General features: G+C 40.6%; 1 protein-coding gene across 5 annotated transcripts in view; it reads left to right on the plus strand.

The window, feature by feature from the left end:
- The window catches only part of CDK5RAP2 (CDK5 regulatory subunit associated protein 2), a 101082-nt gene extending 79427 nt beyond the window's left edge, over nt 1-21655 (plus strand). For 4 of the 5 annotated variants that reach the window (XM_050926882.1, XM_050926884.1, XM_050926883.1 and 1 more), the window contains 10 exons: nt 1309-1425; nt 3963-4152; nt 4364-4485; nt 7353-7601; nt 9311-9445; nt 9544-9803; nt 12074-12220; nt 14417-14555; nt 18700-18746; nt 20999-21655. In XM_050926882.1, the coding sequence (XP_050782839.1) occupies nt 1309-1425; nt 3963-4152; nt 4364-4485; nt 7353-7601; nt 9311-9445; nt 9544-9803; nt 12074-12220; nt 14417-14555; nt 18700-18746; nt 20999-21058 (1466 nt within the window). In that variant the 3' untranslated portion in view covers nt 21059-21655. The remainder of the gene's footprint in view (nt 1-1308; nt 1426-3962; nt 4153-4363; nt 4486-7352; nt 7602-9310; nt 9446-9543; nt 9804-12073; nt 12221-14416; nt 14556-18699; nt 18747-20998) is intronic. The other variant, XM_050926885.1, reaches the window with a different exon arrangement.
- The last annotated feature ends 921 nt before the right edge of the window (nt 21656-22576 follow it).

Raw genomic sequence — 22576 nt, forward strand, 5'->3', positions numbered from 1 at the left:
GAGTTCACATAGCTACCTTAATTCTAACACACAGATGGTAAAATGCCATTAGTGCCAGGCTCCTAGAGCCTTTGAATCTTTCAGTAACAACCAGAAGTGTGTGTCATGGCACACTACATCCCAGTCAGGTAGTGGCTAAGAGCTTCAACTGGGATTGCAGTAAAAGGAGGTTAGTCAGAGAAAGTACAGCACATCAAATTGAATTGCTAGAGCTGAAAGGCATCCATTGCCTGCATTCAGCTATTTCTTTGCCACATGGTTATTTCTCTATTTATCAACTAAGCAGCTGGCACTCATTTAGTTGTCTTGATCGTTGCTAAAGCAGTAGCATTTGGGTCAACCATTCAATAAAAATATATTTTAAATAGCACTATTAATCCCAGTGGATCCTGAAGAGCTTTGCAAGTCTAAACAGATGTACATGTTTTACACAAGGCTATTGCTTCATTCATCATTAAAATGTAGCCACCCCGGGAGTGGAACATGGCACATCATTGTAGGGCATATGAATAATGTTCTATCCAGTTCAAACTGCACGTGGCATTTAGGGAGGTAGAATGATTCCCCAGGCTTGTCCAGGAAACCAAATTTAACTCCTCTACTTGTACAAATGCCACTGGATTTTTAAGGACTACAAGTGGCCAGGAAGAATCTCCATTTTTAATCATAGGCAAAGGACAGCAACTCTGGCAACACATTCCCTTAGCGCTATGTTGGGTCAGTGATTCAGCATTAACTTGGAAGCAAAATGTCATCAACAGAATCAATACCACTACTTCTCTGCACCACCGTAGGTTTTCCTTTAAGGTCTCCTGTGCAAATACTAATGCAGGGACACTCTGCTTAGCTTGTGGAAGCTGAATGGCTCTCAGCCAAGGTGGTATGGCTAAATGTAATATAGTTTGAACACAGGAGATGTACTGGAATTTATCACATGTTAAACTTGAGTACAGTACACTTCAATTTAAAAGTGTGTGATGGTCTCACAGGACTTCTTGCAATTTGTCGCACTACATTTTTTGGCGGGTGCTGAAGATGGTTGCATACCAAATCTTCCAGAGATAATTTAGCAATTTTGGTAACGTTAGCACAGTGATTGAGGGTACTTAGGCTGCGGAGCTTTGGTTTACTTAGAATTTACCTGAATTGCCTTTCAATCTGCAGCAATGATAACCTTCAAAATATGTAGGGGATAAATATCTTTCATAGCATGTTTTTCTGCTTTGTTTAAATTGTTCTTGTCTGGAAAGTTTAATCTTTACTGACCTAGAGATGACTCATAAATCATTTTTATGGATATATTTATAGGTTCTGCAAACATTTTTATCCATGGCTCAGAGCAGCATAATTCCCTGACTTCTGAAATTCATTTCCTGAGGAAGCAAAATCAAGTTCTGAATGTAATGCTCGCAAAAGGATCTAGAGGTAAAATACGAAACTCTGCTTTAAAGAAGCAGCTTGCAATTTGGAAAGCACCATGCATTTTTATTCCAATCAGAAAACAACAAAATATTTACATGTCTTTCATTAAATTGCCTCCACAGCTCTCCCCACTCGTGAAATTGCATGACCAGCCTTTGTATCCAAACGCAGGATAATAGGGGTGGAGGAGTTGGAATAGCGGCACTCTACCAGTCTTGTGCTGCTCCTCTCTCTGCCCATAGCATTATCCTTCTTTGTGTCCTCCTTCATTTTCTCTCTCCCTCTTTTTTTGCATGTGTGCGCATTCCTCTTTTCCTTGTGCTGTTTTCTCTCCTTCCACCCCTGTTTGGTGTTGCCCACTTTCCCGGCTCTTGTGTTTAAAGATCTTGCCAAAGGAAATTTGGCTAAAATTTTTCAGTTTCATTCTGAATGGAGCTCCTTTCAGGCAGAGCTGGCTGCAAAGAGAAATCAGCTAATTTCCCTTAAGGTTCTAGAGCCTGATGCAGAGGAAAAACTGGATAGTTCTAGTCAGTTTCCCTCTGCAAGCACTTTACCTTAGTTCCATTATTTTGAAAGCTCATGCTCCAAAATGTCTGTTTAGTCTATAAGGTGCCACAGGACTCTTTGCTGCTTTTACAGATCCAGACTAGCACTAACACAGTTTCCCTTTGCACTTTCTTAGCTTGGCTCTCAACTCTTCTCAGCTCCACATGTGCTCTAAGCAACAAAGTAAAAGTAATTCAGCCCCCTTAACGAGAAACTCTTTAAAGCATGTAAAGCTAATCCTTGGGTCAGATGCCTTTCTGTGTGTGCAGAGTGGTGTTTGGACCATTCGCATAAAAGAAGCACATGAACTCTCCCCCAGTTTCACGTTTTCTGATCTAGAATCACTTGGTCATTAGCAGTTTACTCAAGGTTTATCTTTCATACTGCATAAGCTAGCGTTGCTTTTCTGTGTTGCTTTGTTTGACGATATGTTTCTAAAGTTAGGGCTAAAGTTTGGTAAAAATTGTGTCTAAGCCCTGGTCGACACTACAGACTTGTACGTTGATTTAACTACGTCGCTCAGGCATGTAGATAGCACTGTGTTGATGAGAGAAGCTCTCTCACGTCAGCATTGGTAGCATCTTCACTAAGTGCTACAGCGGCACATCTGAACCAGGGCAGCCGCACCCCTGCAGTGCTGTAAGTGTAGACAGGCCCTAAGTAATGACCATCACAGCAAGGCATTGTTGCCTTTTATTTTTAGTACTGGACGAATTTCCCCAGGGTTTGTGGGCATCTTCCCCTTTTTATCTTGAGAATAAATACCTCTTGCTGCAGAGTTTTTTGGTCTCTCGTGTCTATCCAGTCTCAGCCTTACCTCTCCTTCTGTGGTATTAGATGAAGTCCTATGGGCACCTCCTGCTGATTTTTCTGAATCAATGCAATCTATTTTCAGTGCAAAGCAAAAGGATGTAGTCACAATACATGTGAATATGAATGGGAATCATGTGGCTGAATCCCCACACACCATGCTGAACATGACCCCATTTCTACTTCCAGTATTTTATTTCACCGTGTTGTTTTGCTAGCATGTATTCATAGTTGGCTTATAGCTCTGCGTAAAGGTATGCGATCTAGGATTGTACCAATGTATTAATATCACTGGAATCTACTATTCTAGTTTTTATATTAACTTTTTGGACCCTAGCTACTACCCAGAGATTCTAGTATCCTTCTGCAGAATGTAACTTCCAATGAAGTCAATGGAAGGTATTCGAATCCTAGAGGAAGAGGATTAGGACTCATACATTTAAAAACCCTTGGGAAATTCTGTTTTCATAGACTTTCAGCTAGGTTGCTCTGCTGAGGAAGGAAGATTTCTAATGGCTGGGAGGTGGAACGATTTCTCCCTGCTTGACCCCCGGATGGGAACTTCCTCTCTTCTTACCAGTGCTGGCTTCCTAACATGACCAACTGCCCCTACTGACAGTTCTCAGTTAAGGAGCCAACATGGCTCAGGAGGCTGGTCATGTCAGAGGCAGGGGAGAACTGGCAAGGTACTGATGGCATGCATGCAGATAGTGTTGGGAGAGGAGCATTTCAGCATTCAGTGGAGGGGATGGAGGGTTCATTATGGGACAGCGAGAAAGGTAGGAGTGGCCTTACTCATACCTTTTCCCCTTCAACAGAAGACAAGTTTACTACTCAGGAAGAGCACTCAAGATGTATATGCTCACGCTTGGAGCCTAATCCTGCAAGTAACTGAGCAGCCCCTTTCCTGCTGATTTTGTCAGGTGGAGGGTGTTTGACATGTGTAGGGTAATGCTCAGCTTCTCCTAAAATTGGGCCATGAGTCTTCTAGGGGTTAAACTCTACACTCCATTCAGGCACATTTATCTACGAAAAATGCATTAGAAAACTGGAGTACTAAAATCATAAAACTCACAAGAGTTCCATTATTACTCTGCCAGTGCTTAACAAGTTGAATTTGTGGAGTAGTGTTGTTTGGGTACATTGTGGGAATTGCAATCGACTTGTATTTTTACTTATTGCAGACAAACAAAAGGAAAATGAAAAGTTAAGAGAATCCCTCTCTAAGAAGAATGCAATCATTGAACATCTTCACCAGGATTATGAGTGCTTCAAGAAAGAAAATGAAAAGTTGCAAAAACAAATTGGCAAAAAGGAGGATGAAAATAGACATTTGACTCACGAGATTTACAGCAGTCATAATGAATTAAACAGGTACTGATCCTGTCTCTATTTGACTATTTTCTCCTCCAAATGAACACTGCGTGTCATGCATGTGTTTAGCAGTGGCCATTAACATTAATGAGAGCTGCATAATTGCACTCAAGAAGCAGGGAGAACATTAGAGGGGTGGGAAATTTTAGATTTTAAAGGAATGAATAAGCAAAATTTACCTTTGACTTATGAGTACATTGGAACTTAACAGGTTGCAGACAGAAATGAATGTAAAGCAACATCAGCTGTCTGAGAATGACAAATTACTGCAGTCACTCCGAGTTGAGCTAAAGGTGTATGAAAAGTTGGACGAAGCAAGGAGAAGGAGAACAGGTATAAAATGCACTGTTATGTCTGTGCTTTGTTATTGCAGCCACACCAGCTCTGGCTGTGATCTTGTGAGATTAAACAAGACACGGGTTGGGCTGATTCAGTATTTCCTTGATTTTACTTAAATCTCCATTATTGCTACAGAAAGTGATCATAGAATTGGAAGGGACTTGGAGAGGTCATCTAGTCCAATCTCCTGCACTTGTGGCAGGACTAATTATCTAGACCATTCCTGAGAGGTGTTTGTCTAACCGGCTCTTAAAAGTCTCCAATGATGGAGATTCCACAACCTCCCTAGGCAATTTATTCCAGTGCTTAATCACTCTTACAGTTAGGAAGTTTTTCCTAATGTCCAACCTAAACCTCCCTTGCTGCAATTTAAGCCCATTGCTTCTTGTCCTAGCCTCAATTTTTCTTCCTCTTCCTCGTAACAACCTTTTACATACTTGAAAACTGTTACCATGTCCCCTCTGTCTTCTCTTTTCCAGATTGAAAAAATTAGGTTTGTTTAATCTTCCGTCATAGATCATGTTTTCTAGACCTTCCATCATTTTTTTTGCTCTTCTCTGGACTCTCCAATTTGTCCACATCCTTCCTGAAATGTGGCGCCCAGAACTGGATACAATACTCCAATTGAGGCCTAATCAGAGCAGAGCAGAAGAATTAGTTCCCGTGTCTTGCTTACAACACTCCTGCTAATACATCCTAGAATGATACACCCCAGCATTACAATGTTGACCTTAGTTATGGTCCACTATGACTCCCAGATCCCTTTCTGCAGTACTCCTTCCTAGGCAGGCATTTCCCATTTTGTATGTGTACAACTGATTGTTCCTTCCTAAATAAAGCACTTTGCACTTGACGTTATTGAATTTCATCCTGTTTACTTCAGACTATTTCTCCGGTTTGTCCAGATCATTTTGAATTTTAATTCTAAGCTCCAAAGCACTTGCAGTCCCTCCCAACTTGGTATCATCCACAAACTTTATAAGTGTACTCTGTGTGCCATTATCTAAATCACTGATGAAGATATTGAGCAGAACCGGACCCAGAAATGATCCCTGTGGGACCCCACTGGTTATGCCCTTCCAGCATAACCTTGAACACTGGTAACTACTGTCTGGAAATGGTTTTCCAACCAGTTTTGCACCCACCTTATAGTAGGTCCATCTAGGTTGCATTTCCCTAGTTTATTTATGAGAAGGTCATGTGAGACAGTATCAAAAGCTTTACTAAAGTCTAGATATACCACGTCTACCGCTTCCCCTCATCCACAAGGCTTGTTACCCTATCAAAGAAAGCTATCAGGTTGGTTTGATGCAATTTGTTTTTGACAAATCCATGCTGACTGTTACTTATCATCTTCTAGATGTTTGCAAATTGATTGCTTAATTATTCGCTCCATTATCTTTCCAGGTACAGAAGTTCAGATGACTGGACTGTAATTTCCTGGGTTGTCTGTAAAAAGGGAAATAAAGATGGGCACTATATTTGCCCTTTTCTAGTCTTCTGGAATCTCTCCTGTCTTCCATAACTTCTCAAAGATAATCGCTAGTGGCTCAGATATCTCCTCAGTCAGCTTCTGTTGGTAGTTGAGGCTTTGTCTACACTACACAGCTTTTAGCTACGCGGCTGTGTGGCTAAAAGTCAGGCAGGGTAAACGCTGTTTGTCGGCACTTTTGCCAACAAAATACTTCTACCCCCTATGTGCGGGGTTCGCTGTGTCAACAGGAGAATGCTCCTGCTGACACCGAACCGTTTACACTGCCACTTCCCGCGCAAAACTTCTGTCTTTTGGGGTGGGGTGGGAGGGAGCTTTTTTGAGCACCTGTGAACGACAAAAGTTGTGTCGTTCAGTTGGCAGTGTAGACAAAGCCTTAGTAGCAAGTGGCGCTCTTCCCTCAGAGTCAGTATTAAGAGAACATCTCCTACATTGTGTCAGGGACGGTGTGCTGCTGGAGGTACTATCCTTTGAATGGAGTGTAAAATTGAATCCCCGCCCACTTGTGCTTATTAAAGCTATAGGGGAAGGGAATGAAACCTACCTGACTGCTTCTTCCACCTTCCAGGAGCAAGGGGGCAGAAACCCTTCTGAATGAACCTCACATTGGTGGAGGTGCGGAACAGCCCCAATTTTCGTGGCACGCTTCCTTTAAAATCCAACGGAAATCCTTGCAGAAATTAATGCTGTTCCATGTTATATTAACTGGAATCCCCTTTATAGTTTGGTTTAGTGCCCAGCTGCAGCAGAACCCCCCAGTTGCAAAGAGACAAAGGGAGAAATCTAGAGGGGTTGACTCAAGGATAGAACTAAATTTCTCTGCAGAACTTGCAACATCCATGTAATTAGAGGATCACAGCAAACTTCCTCCTCATGCAGCTGCAAACCCCTTCCTGATGGGTGGAGAACCTTTTTGGATCTTAGAGTGCAGGAAGCCCTTTTTGTGCTTTGCCTGTGCTATGAAAGGGAAGAACAGTGCCCTGAGAGTTTGTCAGTTTCAGGTTGGTTCCTCTGATTGCCAGGTGATCACAATTTCCTTTGTCCCTTGTGTGAAATAAAACTATCAGTTGTACTCCATCCCTTCTCCTCATGCTTTCCATTCTAGTCTCTTATTATGCATCATCTTGCTTTTGGCGTGTGACTTATTAGCTTTTATGGACAAAGTGAAAAATAATTTTCAGCTCTTATTAAATTGTTTGAGGGTAGAAGCAATTAAGATTTCCTTTTTTTTGTCAAACCACTATCTTAATACTGTTTGTAGTTAATTCTTAATATTGAGAATAAAGCTGGCTGTAATTTACTTGCTAAGCATTTTGATAATGTCTAACGTTATTTTAATTGTTAACAATGTTAAGTGCTTCTTTTAAAGACATCTTGGATCCTGGACATGAAGAATTCCAAAAAGATCAAAATAATCCACTTGACTTACATGAACTATTGACTGAAATACAGAGTTTGCGAGTGCAGCTTGAAAGAAGCATAGAGACAAACAAGACTTTGCATGAAAAATTGGAGGAGCAGCTTTCAAAAGAAAAGAGAGAAGAAGCGGCCTCAGTGTCAGCTGTGAATATCAACTACCTTTTAAAACGAGATTCACAGCATTATACAAGAATGAACGGTACTGTGCAATACTTGCTTTTATAATACTGTATAGAAACCTGTGCCTTGTTCTTCAAAGATGCCTCTTTCTCCTAAAGCCTTATAAGACATCATCTACGTTATTTGGGAGCTGTCCATCAGTTTTTCAAATCTCTTCCCTTTTAGAATTATTAGTGCATGCAGAGGTGAAACGAACACTGTCTGTTCGGCTCTGTCAGTTCCTTTTCATTCAGAGAAAGGTTTGCAGATGATCTCTGGAATGGAAGGATGACTAGGTTAAGTTTCCATAAATTTTGCTTACCTGGGGGTTCTTTATTTAATGCACAGCTCTAGAGCATTTGCTAGAGGTGGCTGTGCGTTACTCAAGAATGATCAGTAAGTGCACTGGCTGGTCTTTGTATAAATCAGCTGTCCCCTTTATACCTTGAGGAGTATTGTATCTTTATTTGCACTGATATTCAGTGATAGCATGGTAACAAATCAGAATTCAGGGGACAAGATAGTGAAGTGTTTTACACAGAGGCTACAGAAGGCACAAGGATCCTGGCTCCTCTATGTCCCTCATGGATCCTGCACTTAGGAGAGCACAGATGGTTTCCCCTAGTGTCCTGTGGGCACAAGTCACCCAATAAAGGGGCGAGGAATGAACTTCCCTCATACTAGGCTGCCTAAACACCCTGCTGCACTACAGAAAGCAGGTTACACCACCACTGGGGGATTGGGAGAGTTTCTGAAGCAGTAGGTCTCTACACACACACTCACCCAAGCTTACTTGTACTCTGTATAAGATACACTGATTCTCATCCAATCAACAATTACAAACCTCTCATTGACTTATGGACTGGATGTCATCCCCGCAACCTCCCCAAACACCTATGAGAAAAGACAGTGGCAGATTTTATTCCACCCCTAGGTGAGGAAGACCCTGAATGCAGCAGAACCAGTATGTTAATTCTGTGCAGGGTTTTCCCTGCGTGCAGTCAGCACCTAGACTACTGTAACATTCTCTACGTGGGCCTGCCCGCTTGGGACCACTCAGAAGCTTAAGTGGGTGCGAAATGTTGCTGCTCGCTTGCTGAACAATACTGTAGGTCGTGCAGGGAGCCCATAACACCAACAAGTGCACTGGTCCTAGGTAAATTTCTAGATGTAGTCCTAGATGCTGGTCTTGACTAATATCAGCCTGAATAATTAGAGACCTGCTTATCTGAGACACGATTACTTTCTGCCATACTGCCGCAGCTGAGACTGGAGGGTTGAGAGGGAAGGATCAAGATATGGACTATTTGAGTGCAGACAGGGCAGTCCCTGAAGGCTCTGTACCAAGGCCTGGATTTCTTAGCCTTCTGGTCATGCTCCAGCGGCTGTCTTTTCTCATAGGCATTTGGAGGGGTGGGGGAGGGATGATGGCAATAAGATCTTATGATGGCTGGGCAGAGTGCTTTACTTTTTGTGGAGAGTCAGAGAAAGGTTTGTAATTGTTGATTGGATGAGAATCTTTTACTGATGCATTTCCAGTGATTAGATTTTGAGAGGAACTTAGAGAATATGTGCTAGAGAAATAAATATATGCATGCCTTGAATACTGGAGAGCTCCGCTGTATGGGGACTGAAATACTTTACTGCTGCTGAGATACTCAGATTTGGGGAGTAGGACCAATGAGAAATTTCTACTGAAAGTATGTTACCTGCTTACTGATGCACTCTCTTTCTGTTCTGGATGTATAGAGGTGGGTCACAAATTCTCTGATCCAAGCAGTAATGTATGCGAATTACAAAATTGTGGACATGGCGCATCACCAGGAAAAGCAGGTACACCCAAGGACAAGAACATCATAAACAAGCAGATGTTCTGTATCCCAGGTTTGCCTTTTGAGATTCAGTGCAGTATAAATTAATTTTTAAAGCCTGATCCTTTCAAAATGTGAAAGTAAGTTAAACTTATTTTCCCCCTACTTTAGAGACACAACTAGCAGCTAAAGATGATTTAGACAGCTCTTCGCGGTGCAGTAGCAGCTCATCCACTGGCACATCATGCACCCCTCGTCTTGTTCCTGGTCATCGTATGTGGGCAGACAAAAATGGACGCCATATCCTTGGCTTGATTGAGGATTACAATGCTCTACGGAAGCAGATCTCAGAAGGGCAAAAGCTGGTATCAGAAATGGAGGCTCCTCTTAGAGAGATCACTGGGATGAAAAACCTGGAACCTGGAGTAAAGGTACACATTGAGAACGAACGGGGGAAATGAATTTGCGTAGTGTTGTAAAACGTATAGATCAGATAAATGAGCTTCCCTGAACAACTCTGCCAAAGCACCTCAGCCCTGACATGTACTACTCCTAGGTCCCTTCTGAACACAGATGGTCAGCTACATGCTGATTTAATGAGATGTGGACAAGTGATCTCCTCCTAGTCCTGAGTGAACAATCTCATTTTTATCTGTGACTCTAAATGAATTTTAACCTCTCTCTCTCTCTCTCTCACAGGTGAAACTACTGCTTCAAAATAGAAGTTAGGATTTATTACATTGGAAATATTGTCTTCATGTTTTCATTATCTGATTTCTAATTATATGTTAAAATGGAGTTAAGGTGGAAAGTAGAACTGGTTGAAAGTCAGACTTTCCATTCTGCAGGAAATTTCAAAACAATAAGTAGAATTTTCAAAATCCCTGGGGAGAGGAAAATCTGAACGTTTTGTTTTGAAATAATTGAAACGGTTAGTTTTGAAAATTTCAACAGCAAAGAAAAGTTGAATGTGGAAATTCAAGCCCCAGTTTCATGGCTCAACCATGACTCCTTAGGTATTTAGGTTCCCCATTGGGATTTTGTAATTATTCCGAAACAGAGTATTACAAACTCAGGTAATTTAAACAAAATACAAACCTCAGGTTTAAGATAATTTAAACAAAATACAAACTTGTCCAAGTACAGAAATGCAAAATTAAAGTTGATTGGGTGCCTTAACTCTGCCCTGTAATGACTCCATGCAGTTGTGATTGAGACATATTAGTGGTCATTGTCGCTTACTAAGTGAAATTGATTTTTGAATAAACAGTATCTCTCCCCCCCCCTCCCCTTTTTGGGAGGGATATCAGTTGAGTATAGGTGGGAAATCAGCAGCAACAACTTGGGAATTTCCCAACTGGTCAAGTTTCAGCTTTCAAGACACACTGTACTGTATACTCATCAGCCTTCCAGTTGTAGCATACTGATATGGAGTCTTCATGTATGGGCTATACTCCTATATATAATAATCCGTTTTGATTATTTAAGGAAAAAGCATAATACTTTGTTTGATATATTGTAGGAGGAATATGTTGTATTGAGTTTTTCACCGTTTTCCCTTTTATTCAAAAGAAGAAAGGGTGCTTGATTGACTATGTAGAATCTCAGACACTGTTCATATCCGTTACTAGATTCAGTTAATAGACTACCTACGTTAAGGTTGTAGAAAATCCCTGCTGGTCTTTAAAAAATGGGAAGATAATTATATCATGTTAAAATCGCAGTGCTTCTCTTTGCTAATATGAAACTGGTAAAGACATTGAATGTAGAGCCCATAACAATTCTGAACATTTTTTCAGGCATTGTATGTGTGCTTATACGCTGTAGCGATGTCTGCATGACACTTCAGACTCTCTGAAGTTCCTCACATTTTCAGATGACCTAGTTAAGATACTAATAATGACTGAAGAAGTAATCTCTCAGCATGATTGTAACTTGTTTTGTTGGTGTAAAGATAAAAGCAATAATTTTCACAATTTGCAGTCTACCACCAAGCTTTACATCTCTCAAGTTTCAAACTGCTTAGCAAATGGGATATTTTACATGACAGGAGGCTTGTTGTTAGATAACAATGCTAAATAAGCATTCACATGGCATGCTGGATGTGGGAAGGCAGAACAAATGCATTTCTCCCACTTCCCCCACTTTGCCATCACTTTGGTAATTCATTTGCTCCCAGTGCATTCTTTCCCTCCCCTCTTCCCTGTATTTCACATCTAGGCATTTTTGTCAATTTGGTTTTCTCATCTGTCAGCAGAAGAAGACATTTTATATGTGCCCTGTTAGTTACTTTAGCAATAAATGGAACAGTTTAAAGGGTCTGCTAAGGAAGAAACATCTGTATTGCTTAAATTGATGTCTGGAGTCATTTGACTTTCAAATTGCATGCCATGAAATGCAAATTGGAGAGGAAAAGAGAAGCCAAGTATTTTCCACATCATAGCAAATGCACTAAATGTAGCCCATTATTAATCACTGTTATTGATTAGGATAAATCCCTTCCCCCCCCTCCCATTTTTGAAAAATGTATAATTCAGCACTCTCTCTCAACTATTAAATTAGTTTATCCTGGCACACAATAGCTTTGTTCTTCATCTTAAATATGAAATTCATAGCTACTGGATTTATACCTTTTTCATAATCTTTTAATTAATGTAGGTTTTAAAGATAGATATATCATGTTTCTAATCCTACTATACAGGTTCCCGACCAGGAATCACTGAATAACTTTTCTGCAAACATTCACACAGTACAGCAGAATTTAGAAGAGGCTGCACGTTTATTGAAACTTCTCTGGAGAGTTTCACTTCCTATGAAAGTTGTCCACAGTACTGCTCACTGCAGTCAGGTACAGTGTTGTTTCAGTGTGAAGGCAAAAGCAATGAACCATTCAGAGGTTGTTCTGAAAGTTACATAAGATGGTCATATATGAATCATGAAGTTATTTTGAAGGTTATAAACCAGGTATGGGCAAGCTGCAGCCTGTGGCCACATCTACCTTCAATATGCAGCTGCAGCCTATGAAGACTTTAAGACCAAATGTGTGATAGCCTTGTGATCTGAGCCAACTCTGCTTAGATCAAAATGAAGCAGTGCAGGCTGTGGACTGCAGTCACCCCAGGGGGGCGATCCATAGTAAGATCAGAGCTATCGTCTGCTCTATTTTATGCAAATTATATGTTATCCTTGGGTTCCAGGCAAATGGACTTTCAGCTGGAAAAAATTTGGCCACCCCATTATCGGCCCATAAATCAGACTAACGCAGTAAGAATCTCCTTTCCAGTTAATGAAAAGCTCTCTATCTCATGGCTTTGATGTAATCAGAGGGCTATGTTTCACCTTCATCACTGTGACATCTGATCTTTAAAACAGAACATTTTTTAAAGTGCAACAAAACCCCAAAACAACTTTTATAACCTTTTTAACTGAAAAGGATTGCACTGTGGAAATCGTGCACTATGGAACTGACGTAAATGGAATGCATAGATACGTGTCACAATATCACCACTCAGCATTGAACTGTTTCAAGCTAAAAATCAAATTGTGGCTTTAAAACCTATTTTTTTTCTCCTGAATGTTTTGTGTGTGCACGCGCGTGAGAGAGAGAGACAGAACATTGCTAAAAATAAATGTGTTGGAAGGCAAAGGTTCTTTTAATAACATTCTTTTGTTTATAATTTTTTGAAAGATAGTGCAACGTTTTAACAAATGTAAACTGTGCTTCCCAGTATATCACTTGAGTTGTGATCCTGTAGTTAGTGATGCTATCAGAAAGCCTTCAAGGGGTGTGTAACTCAGCTAGTACCATGTATATTTAAATGTTATGTTTGTGTCTGTCAGCCAGTCTATCACTTATCAGTCTGTAGTGCAACACTGTGCATACTTGTCTGAACATACATGTATATTTCTGTACCTGTATAGACAAATTCACATACTATAAAGAAACACCACTGTCTCTCAAAATACCCCAAATACAGAAAAAACTTCATTTGCATGCACATCCAAACAATGATGATAAAGATCAAGGCCTGCTCAAAATCTGTCTCCATATGTTCAAGAGAGCTCAGCTTCCAGGTGGGCACCTGAATAGAGGCCAGATTTCCAAGAGAGCTCCTGACCCAACATGCTGAGTTCTTTTGGAAATCTGGCCACTTACTTTGGTGCCTAAATGGGAAATGAGCTCTTTTGGAAAATCTGGCCCTCTGTGTTTGATCCTAAAAGGCACTGAACACCCAACACCTTGTGTGATCCTGCAGGAGCTGTAGTGAGTGATCAGTGCCACTGAGGAGCAAAATGCTGGATGAGAATTCCCAGAAACATAAAACAAAGTTCGCCAAGTGACACATAATGCAAGTACTGCTTGTACTTAAAGCTGGAGTTTGTGCAAGGATCCAGATCAATGACACTGGCAAGTGACCGTGGCGTTCTGTTTAGTAGCCCTGTCCCAAAAGATAATAATCGCACCAAGATGATGGAAATAAAGCCTTTAAATAAACAGGACAGATTAGTTTACAATCTTGCAGTCACACTGCTCCTGTCACTGTTATGATGCATTCAGATCCTCTGATTAAAAGCCATTTATATATAAAGGAAAGCAGTAGTACGCAGTAGACCAGGTTTCCCAACTGTGCTCCATGGACTACTTGTAGCCTTTTGAGCACTTGCCAGTCACATGGTATTGGCTTGCCTTATAGTTTCCAGTGGAGAGCAAAAGAACTGATGGGAATGGAAGATTAATGCAATTAATGTTTTAGCCTAGGAAAAGGCTAACACCGCTGGCTACTTCTGCTCTTTATTTAAAGACAACTAAAAATGCACAAATACTTTCCTCAGCTTAGTTTTCTGTGCAAGCAGTTGCTCTAGTTGCCTCTTGAATGTCTTGTGATTACAGATGGTACAGTTGAGATTGAGAGGGGAGGTGGCCATGAAGAAGTTCACTCTATGAAGAAGTTTCAAGGCTCTTTCACTAAATTATTTTGCAGTTAACTATATGCTGTAATTTATATAATGACTTCAGAATTCTTATTTTCTTCTTTCAATTTAGGAGGAAGGAATGAAGGCAGAAATACTTAGACTCCATAAGAAATTGTCCGAGCAGGAGAAGAAGCTACATAGTACTGTCAAACGCTTGCACTCTACCAACCAGCTGAAGGAAAATATGGAGAAAGTCATCATTGATCAGTGTTAGTGAATGATCTGTTATTAGTTCCTCAGTACCTTCTGTTTTATTTCTGTAGAGGGTTAACTAACTGAAATGAAATGAACGAGGAAACTGTTTTTAGTGTGAAACTACTCCTGTTGAAGGGGTGTTAAATACTTCCTGGACTCCAAAGCATATGCTGTGTAAAGCTTGAGGCTTTGTTCCACGAGGAAGAAATTCATCCCAGTGCATAAGGCAGGCCGGCACATAGCTCTATGTACCATGTCACTCCCCTAATTTAAGTGTCATGTAGGGACTTGTGCAGGCCTGTTATAATGGGGTGAAATTTCACCCATAACCCATTGTTGTATGATCTTCAATGTCAAAACAAATCTGTTGAGTTACTTCATTTAATGTACCAGTTTACTATCTGCAAGGACTGTCTATTAAGGGGAAGCAATGTTTTCTCTAGGTCATTACATTTCTGTGGCCCTTTACCTCTCAAAATAGTGATCCTACCAGAGTCCTAGTAAACCTAGAATGATTGAGAGTTTTCTGGTGTGTTTATTCCCAGCTACTGTGATAGATGTGCAACAGGTAGAGTTGCTAGTCAAAGAGAGGTGCCACAAGCAGCAGAATCGACCATGTGGAACATCATGGGAAGAGATGTCAACTCTCTAGACTGTATTAGAGGATTGCAGAAGAATTGAAGAGGGCGCAGTAGCATGAGGATGGGGAGCTTACTGCTAAGCATGGCCGTCTTGAAAAGAATGAAATTTCATTTTATGGCCTGTCCTAGTTTTTCCTAACAGCCATGTCGAGACTTATACGAAACATGAATTAAATCACCTGCTTTTAATGTAGCTTCCAAAAAATTGTCAGAACTGCATATTCTGTAGTTGTATCAAACACTAAACACAGTCCAGTTCCAACACACAATCACACCATTCAGGAACCTTAACTATTACACAAGTACAACAACTCAAACAAACATTCAAAACCAGGAAATGTACAAGTATGGCAGATGCACTACAAAGCAACTAAACAATTGTATATCAAGCACAATCTTTAACCAGCCCTATTTAACTCATGTTGTCATTTACCACCCAAACTAAACCTCCACTACAACACCCTTAACTCTGATCTGTGGTTACTGGCTTACAGTCTTTGGTGGTTTTTGTTTGTTTTATGCCTGCCACTTCCCCACCTGCTCCCTCCCCCTCTCTCTGTGAATTGGCAATAACAAGCCTTCAAGAGAAGCTGGCAGTCCCACTCTGCTCATCCCTTTACAATAGGGAGGCTCCTACTCCTGCCATTTGTGCTTTAAGCCCCACTATCCCCAAGCCACTAAATGAATGATTCTCTTTTGACAACTCTCACTGATTGGCTAGTAGGCAATAGGGAAGGGTTAGGGTTAGGGAAGGAGACTTTTGGCTTAAGAAAATTGTAGTCCCATGTGCACACACTAGTGCATTTGATAAAGCTATAAAATTGTAAAGGTAAATCCTTTCTACAACAGTATTATGGGATTTTTTAAATGTGAAAGTTAAAGCAAAGAAGTTTAGATGTTACCCACCAATGGTCTGATTGGTGAGGAACCCATCTAGTCCCAAGATCCACTTTCATTGGCAGAGTCAGATTACATCTGCTAACCGCGCAATGCAAGGTGAACATGCTATGGGCTACAACCCTTCTGCTTCAGGACTTCATCTATTCACCAGCAGGGATCTGGAAGGAGCCACTTCTCCCCTCTCTCTGTGCTATATTATAGCACATTTTGGTGCATCATGGACTAGATGGCTCACCAGTCTCTTCCAGCATGACATATATGTTCTTTTGAGTAACTAATCTAGAATTTAAAATCTTCTATATCATCAGCTAAATGTGTATGAAATGGCCTTACATCAATACCATGAGTTACTCAAATCATTGAAATGAAATGTTGTTCTGCTCTAAAACCGCAAACATTAAAAAAAAAAATTACATGCATCTTTTTCCTGTAGCTCAGTATTTATAGGCTGTGTTTAGAGCAGTCTTTTCAGAAGTGTCATTGTAACAAATGACATTAAAATTGGTTTTATTCAATCCAAATTTCTGTTTTGTTCAATTTTTTGGAAGTTAAATAGGTCAAGTTATGATTAACTCAAAAAAGAATTCTAAAGTTTATTTCGTCTGCTTAAAAAATATCCTTGGGATGGAGTCTCTCTTATCCGGGATGGCAGTTCCTGTGCTCCAATGACTTATGTAGTGCGGTTACACTGGGTGTAAAACAGTGCAGATTTGAGGCTAACCCAGCCACACACAGCCGCCCTCCCCCCCCCCCCCCAAACAGTTCACAACCTGTTCTGAATTAGATCTTGATAAAATGAAGCCATGATGTTCTTAAAATATCCTGACGCAAAATGCTGCCTGGCTAGTAGCAGCTTCACTATTACTTTCATATACTCTAAATGCTGTCCATGTATGGAATTTAATATTTTTGATTTGGAAAAATCTAGTTTTGTCAGGTAAAATGAATTTACTAACACAGCTTTATGAGCAGAGAGCACTGTGTTACAAAAAATTGTATCAAGGTCCCTTTGTATAAATTTAATTGATTATGGGAATTATGGATGTCAAGTTACAGTTGCCTTTTAGAGCAATTTCAGAAATGTTTCTAAATTGCATCTCTCCACAAACTCCTGACCGTGCATAAAGGAAGATAGGTGAATCAGACGAAGCTGCTAAATATTCCTGTTTTAAATAGCAAGAAATCACAGGGATCAAAGTGGGTGACCTTGCCTTCCATCTCATTCTCCACAATCCAAATTCCTGCTAGCTGGGGAGCACCCCTAAAAGTCTACAGTCTGCTTCAAGTCTCCTAGCACTACTAGCTTGAGTATTCCTAACTATGTTTAGAGGCACATTCTCATGGCCTCTCTTACACATTCTTAGGATGAGAGAACTCTGCTTATAAACCTCATCTGAACATGTAACAATGCAGAGCCAAATTGCTGTAATCTGCCAGGGCTATAATTATCTCATGTCAGCTGTATCCTTGGAGTTGGTGGGTTCTTATTATTGTAATGAAAAATCTTTATTTTGCCTAAATTGTTTATTTTTTTTTCAGACTGGAATATTAAATTGGTGCTTGACCAGTATTTTTGAGCAGTTGAGCCAAGAGCTTAGAGACTCACATTTTTAACCTGGCATTTCAAAGCTCAGTTCTGTATACAAACAACCCCCACCCCATTCTTAGGACTTTTTCTCTCTCAGGGGCTAACTAACCAGATTAAAACTTGGAACCCTTCAGAACAAGCCACTCTTGCATGATTTCTCCAGGGGGTATATAGGCTGTCATGTTCCTTCATGCTGAAGGATTTGGTGTACATATTTTGCCATCTGTCCTTCTCCCCCGGCCCCCCCGTAAATCTTCCCTCTGTCCCATAGAACTGATTTTAATTGAGTCATGCTCCATCTCCCCTCTCCATAGACTTTGACTTCCATGGGGGCTGCATTAAGCCCTTATGTCATAAGCTTCTTGGGGCAGGGAATCCATGTTATCACTACAGCGCAAAATAATAATGCACAAATACAGTGTTGCAATAGACATGTTATTACACGGTTAGTACTTGTTATGGGGGGAGTATTTTAAAAGCTTTCATCCTTTTGTTCTGTATATCCAACAGGCAGAATAGATGGGTGGACTGAGCACAGGCCTGGGAAATAGGCAATCATGAGTTCTAGCTCTGCTCCTATGGTTTTGGGCAAGTCACTTAGCTGCTATGTACTGTTTATGAAATTATACCCACATCCCAGGGTTGTAAGCTTACTCAGTGTTTGTAAAACACATATCATCAAGGGATGTCAGTTCTCCTAGGTTTTGATAACTAGGTTGAAGTGGCCAGGGGAAAAAGGTGGTCTGTTAGCCTTGATGGGCTGGGTCATTTGCCCACTTTGTGTATCATAGAATGTCAGTGTTGGAAGGGGCCTCAGGAGATATCTAGTCCAAGCCCCTGCTCAACGCAAGACCAATCCTGAGAGAGATTTTTGCCCCAGATCCCTATAATGTCTCCATCAAGGATTAAGCTCACAACCCTGGGTTTAGCAGGCCACTTCTCAAACCACTGAGCTATCCCTCATAAATGCAGAGAAAGAAGTGTAAGTGCTAAATAGTATTGTGTCTAATCTATACTCTCTCGTTGCAGTGGCTTTAACCCATGATGTTTTAAAGAAGGCTAGAGGAAACCTAGAAGTAAGTAAAATCTGTTTACATTAAGTGCCCTGGGGTACATAGTACTGTGCTTTTGTAAGTACGTTTAATATAAACTGCCATGTTAGTGATACACTTTGCAGCATTAATATCAGGTGTTTGGTTTGTATTTCCCACTGGCCTGGTGTAAACATGAAGGGTTGGTTACATTCATTTAATAAACCGTCCTTAATATTTAATGTTAAAATTTAACTTGCACATTATAATTAGGCTTGAAAGGTTTAGATTTTGTTGGTAAATGTCAATTTGTCTTACTTTGCACCGGTTTGTGTGTGTATTTCCATCAATCTAAATGTACAGATAGGCTAGGTAAGAAAAATGCTGCTTTGAGAACTGACTAGCATTTGTTTTAAGGATATTTACCTTGCAAATGTTGACATGGTGTGTTTTATAGTTTAAAGCTTTAATGTTTTGAGTCTCAATATCTACTGTCATTAAATAATTGATGACTACCCCCCACCCACCAAGAATTCCCAACAAATAAAATTATTTTTCAGCATTTTTAAAATTTGTATCAAACATCTGTCAAAATTATAAAAAAACATTAAAAAGTCAAACTCTGCCAATCCTACTTATAATGAGGGTTTGTTTACCAGGTAACTGGCTCATAAGAATGGCCATACTGGGTCAGATCAAAGGTCCATCAAGCCCAGTATCCTGTCCTCTGACAATGGCCAATGGCAGGTGTCCCAAAGGGAATGAACAGACAGGTTATCATCATGTGATCCATCCTCTGTCGCCCAATCCCAGCTTCTGGCAAACAGAGGCTAGGGACACTATTCCTGCCCATCCTGGCTAATAGCCATTGATGGACCTATCTTCCATGAATCTATATAGATCCCTTTTTAATCCCGTTAAAGTATTGGCCTTCACAACACCCTCTGGCAAGGAATTCTAGAGATTGACAGTGCGTTGCGTGAAATAATACTTTTTTGTGTTTGTTTTAAACCTGCTGCCTATTAATTTCATTTGGTGGCCCCTTGTTCTTGTATTATGAGAAGGAGTAAATAACACTTCCTTATTTACTTTCTCTATATCATTCATGATTTTGTAGACCTCTATCATATCCCCCCTTAGTTGCCTCTTTTCGAAGCTGAAAAGTCCCAGTCTTATTATCGTTCCTCACATGGAAGCCGTTCTATACCCCAATCACTTTTGTTGCCCTTTTATGAACCTTTTCCAATTCCAATATATCTTTTTTGAGATGGGGCGACCACATCTGCATGCAGTATTAAAGGTGTGGGCGTACCATGGATTTATATAGAGGCAATATGATGTTTTCGGCCTTATTATCTATCAGGCTCAACCCTGTCTCCTTGCTTATGCCTTTCGTAGCTTATTAGTCCTATCCTTTTCCACCTCATCCAGTTGTTCATATCAGCACAAGGACACAGTCCAGTAACCTAACGTCCAATGCCCTATCCTAACTTCTGCCCAAGCTCATGAAGAAAATCTTATTCTGTGCTGCCGTAGACATGTCTTAATAGTTGGCTTTGTTTTTTAAAATCTAGACCCACTGGGTAAAGCTTCTGCAAACAGACATTTGCTAATGCAACCTTTTTAAATTAGTTTGAGTTTCTAAATCATCTCCTTTTATATTCCCAGGCCTGAAGAAGAGCTCTGTGTAGCTCAAGAGCCTGTCTCTCTTACTAACAGCAGTTGGTCCAATAAAAAAAGTTACCTCACCAACCTGGTGTCTCTAATATCCTGAGACTGACACAGCTACAACAAACCCTGCCAACAATCCTTTCATATTTGATTTTTTTTCAAGCACTTTTAGACTTCACATACTAGAGCCCATAGCACATTAACTTCCCTGTCTGTCCTACTCTTCCATTCCTACCACCCTTTAATGACTCCCCTGCTTGTAAACCACTTCCCACTTTCTCCACCAACTCCCCTCCATCCTTTTACTGCTCTTGTCTTATGTGAATCATTCCTCCATTAGCTTTGAGAAATCATTGGTGAGGGGGCTTTTTCTTATCTAGATACTCTATTGTTGGCCCTACCTTGCCTGGGTGAGAACCTGATCATGCAAAAGGCTCCTTATTCCTACAAGGAATTGTATTATGTTCAGCAGGTCTTCATGCAGAAGTAAGAGCCTGTGCTTGCAGATAGTCCTTTTGCAGGATCAGGGCCCTAGAGCGTAAGATATGTCGATTTGGGGGCTATTCTAAAGTCCTATGTGAGTTTAAAATGCTATGAAACTTAATAATTAATGCTTTTCTTACCAGGTTCAGCCAGCTGAAAATCAAAAAGCAGCTTCACATACCAATAAGAAAAGGATTCTGTGAAGGAGAAAGTTCTACTAATAAAGCCTGTTCCTTCATGTGATCATTGTGTAGGCTTCCTTGCAGTTTAAGCCTTAATACTGGTTGGTTTAAAAGATTCTCTGGGCACTTCAATAGCTGACACCATTTGACATAACTATTGGGAAGTAACTTATTTAACATAAGGTAAAGATTGGTTTTGAATATTTATTGCATGAATAGGTACTGGAGCTGTTGAAGAAAAGTACAGAAAGTGTTTAAAATGAACTCATCTGAAATTTTTTACTTTTTTGTTATGCTGTAATTTTTTTTTTAAGTAGATGCATTCTGTTTCTTCTTGTGGTACGATATTTCCTAGTGCCTAAAAGACTTAGTCAAGGTAGTTAGCCATCTCCAAACTTCTTTTACAATGAATACTTGCAGCAGGTTAACAGATTTTCTTTAGGTCTTACATCACTGGATTTTAGAACTATGGGAAGCTTTCAGTATTTTAAAGCATTGTCAATATGTGCATGAAGGATTTTGCTGGGAGCTACCTGATGTTGAGCTAACATTCTAAAGTAGCAATTAGAATCTGATGGTAGGTCTGAAAATGTGAATTAAAATCAGACGTTTGTTAAACCTGTTCATGTTAGTTAATTATTTTGTTTGCAACTCCAGAGATTTCAGAGCACTATCTAAACAGAGACCACCTGTGGTCAAAGTCTTCCCAATTGCTGGCTGGGTCACTTGTTTTCTCAGAAGAAATATGGAAGCCTTCCTGTCCCACTGGTGTTCAGTAATCACTCAGAGAAGGTAATTGGCATTGAATGAAGCAGATCTCTGTCACCTGCCTCTTAGTTCAGTTCTCCAAGTGGTTACCCAAGTGGAACACACGTCTACATGGGGGTGCCCAGCACACCAACAGCAGAGAACTTTGCTTAGTAGTAGCCGCAGGGGCAGCACTCATGGTACAGCAGCCCCTCCCCCCCAGGTATTTAAAAGTACCGCTGCCCCAACCCCCCTCAGTTTCTTCTTAGCATGTGCGCCTTGAGTCAGACCACTCTGTGCGGTACTGTACCTCATGCTTTTTCTGTCTGTTTGTGGTTTTGTTGTAGTTTATAGTAATATCCTTAGGTTTTTGTTAGGTAGTAATTATATATGGTTTAGCCTGGTGGGATGTCCTCACTAGCTTTTAAACACTATCCGTCATATGGGGTAGCTGTCCTCAATAGTGACTCCTCACCACACACTTAGTGTTTATGGGGCCTGCTCGAGGGGCATATGAAGGAAGGTGCTCCATCTGTAAATTGTTCAAGAGGAGAAGACAGGTGCCAAGAGACTTGTGCCTTAAGCAACACCTTCTGGAGCAGGCCATGAGATGTGCTTTGGCCCCAGGGAAATCTGCAGCTTGTCCTGTCCTGGAGAATGTTTTAGAGCTACACTGAGATGTTGGTCCAGGCCCAAGGTCTGATATTTCCCTAAGAGAAAGAGAGATTGTTCTCCTTCCACTGGTCCTCCAATGAAGAGGTCTTGCAAGATGGATAGAGGCCATTCCAAAAC

Source organism: Gopherus flavomarginatus, chromosome 17 (genome assembly GCF_025201925.1).
Source record: "Gopherus flavomarginatus isolate rGopFla2 chromosome 17, rGopFla2.mat.asm, whole genome shotgun sequence".
In the NCBI taxonomy this organism is placed as follows: Eukaryota; Metazoa; Chordata; order Testudines; family Testudinidae; genus Gopherus; species Gopherus flavomarginatus.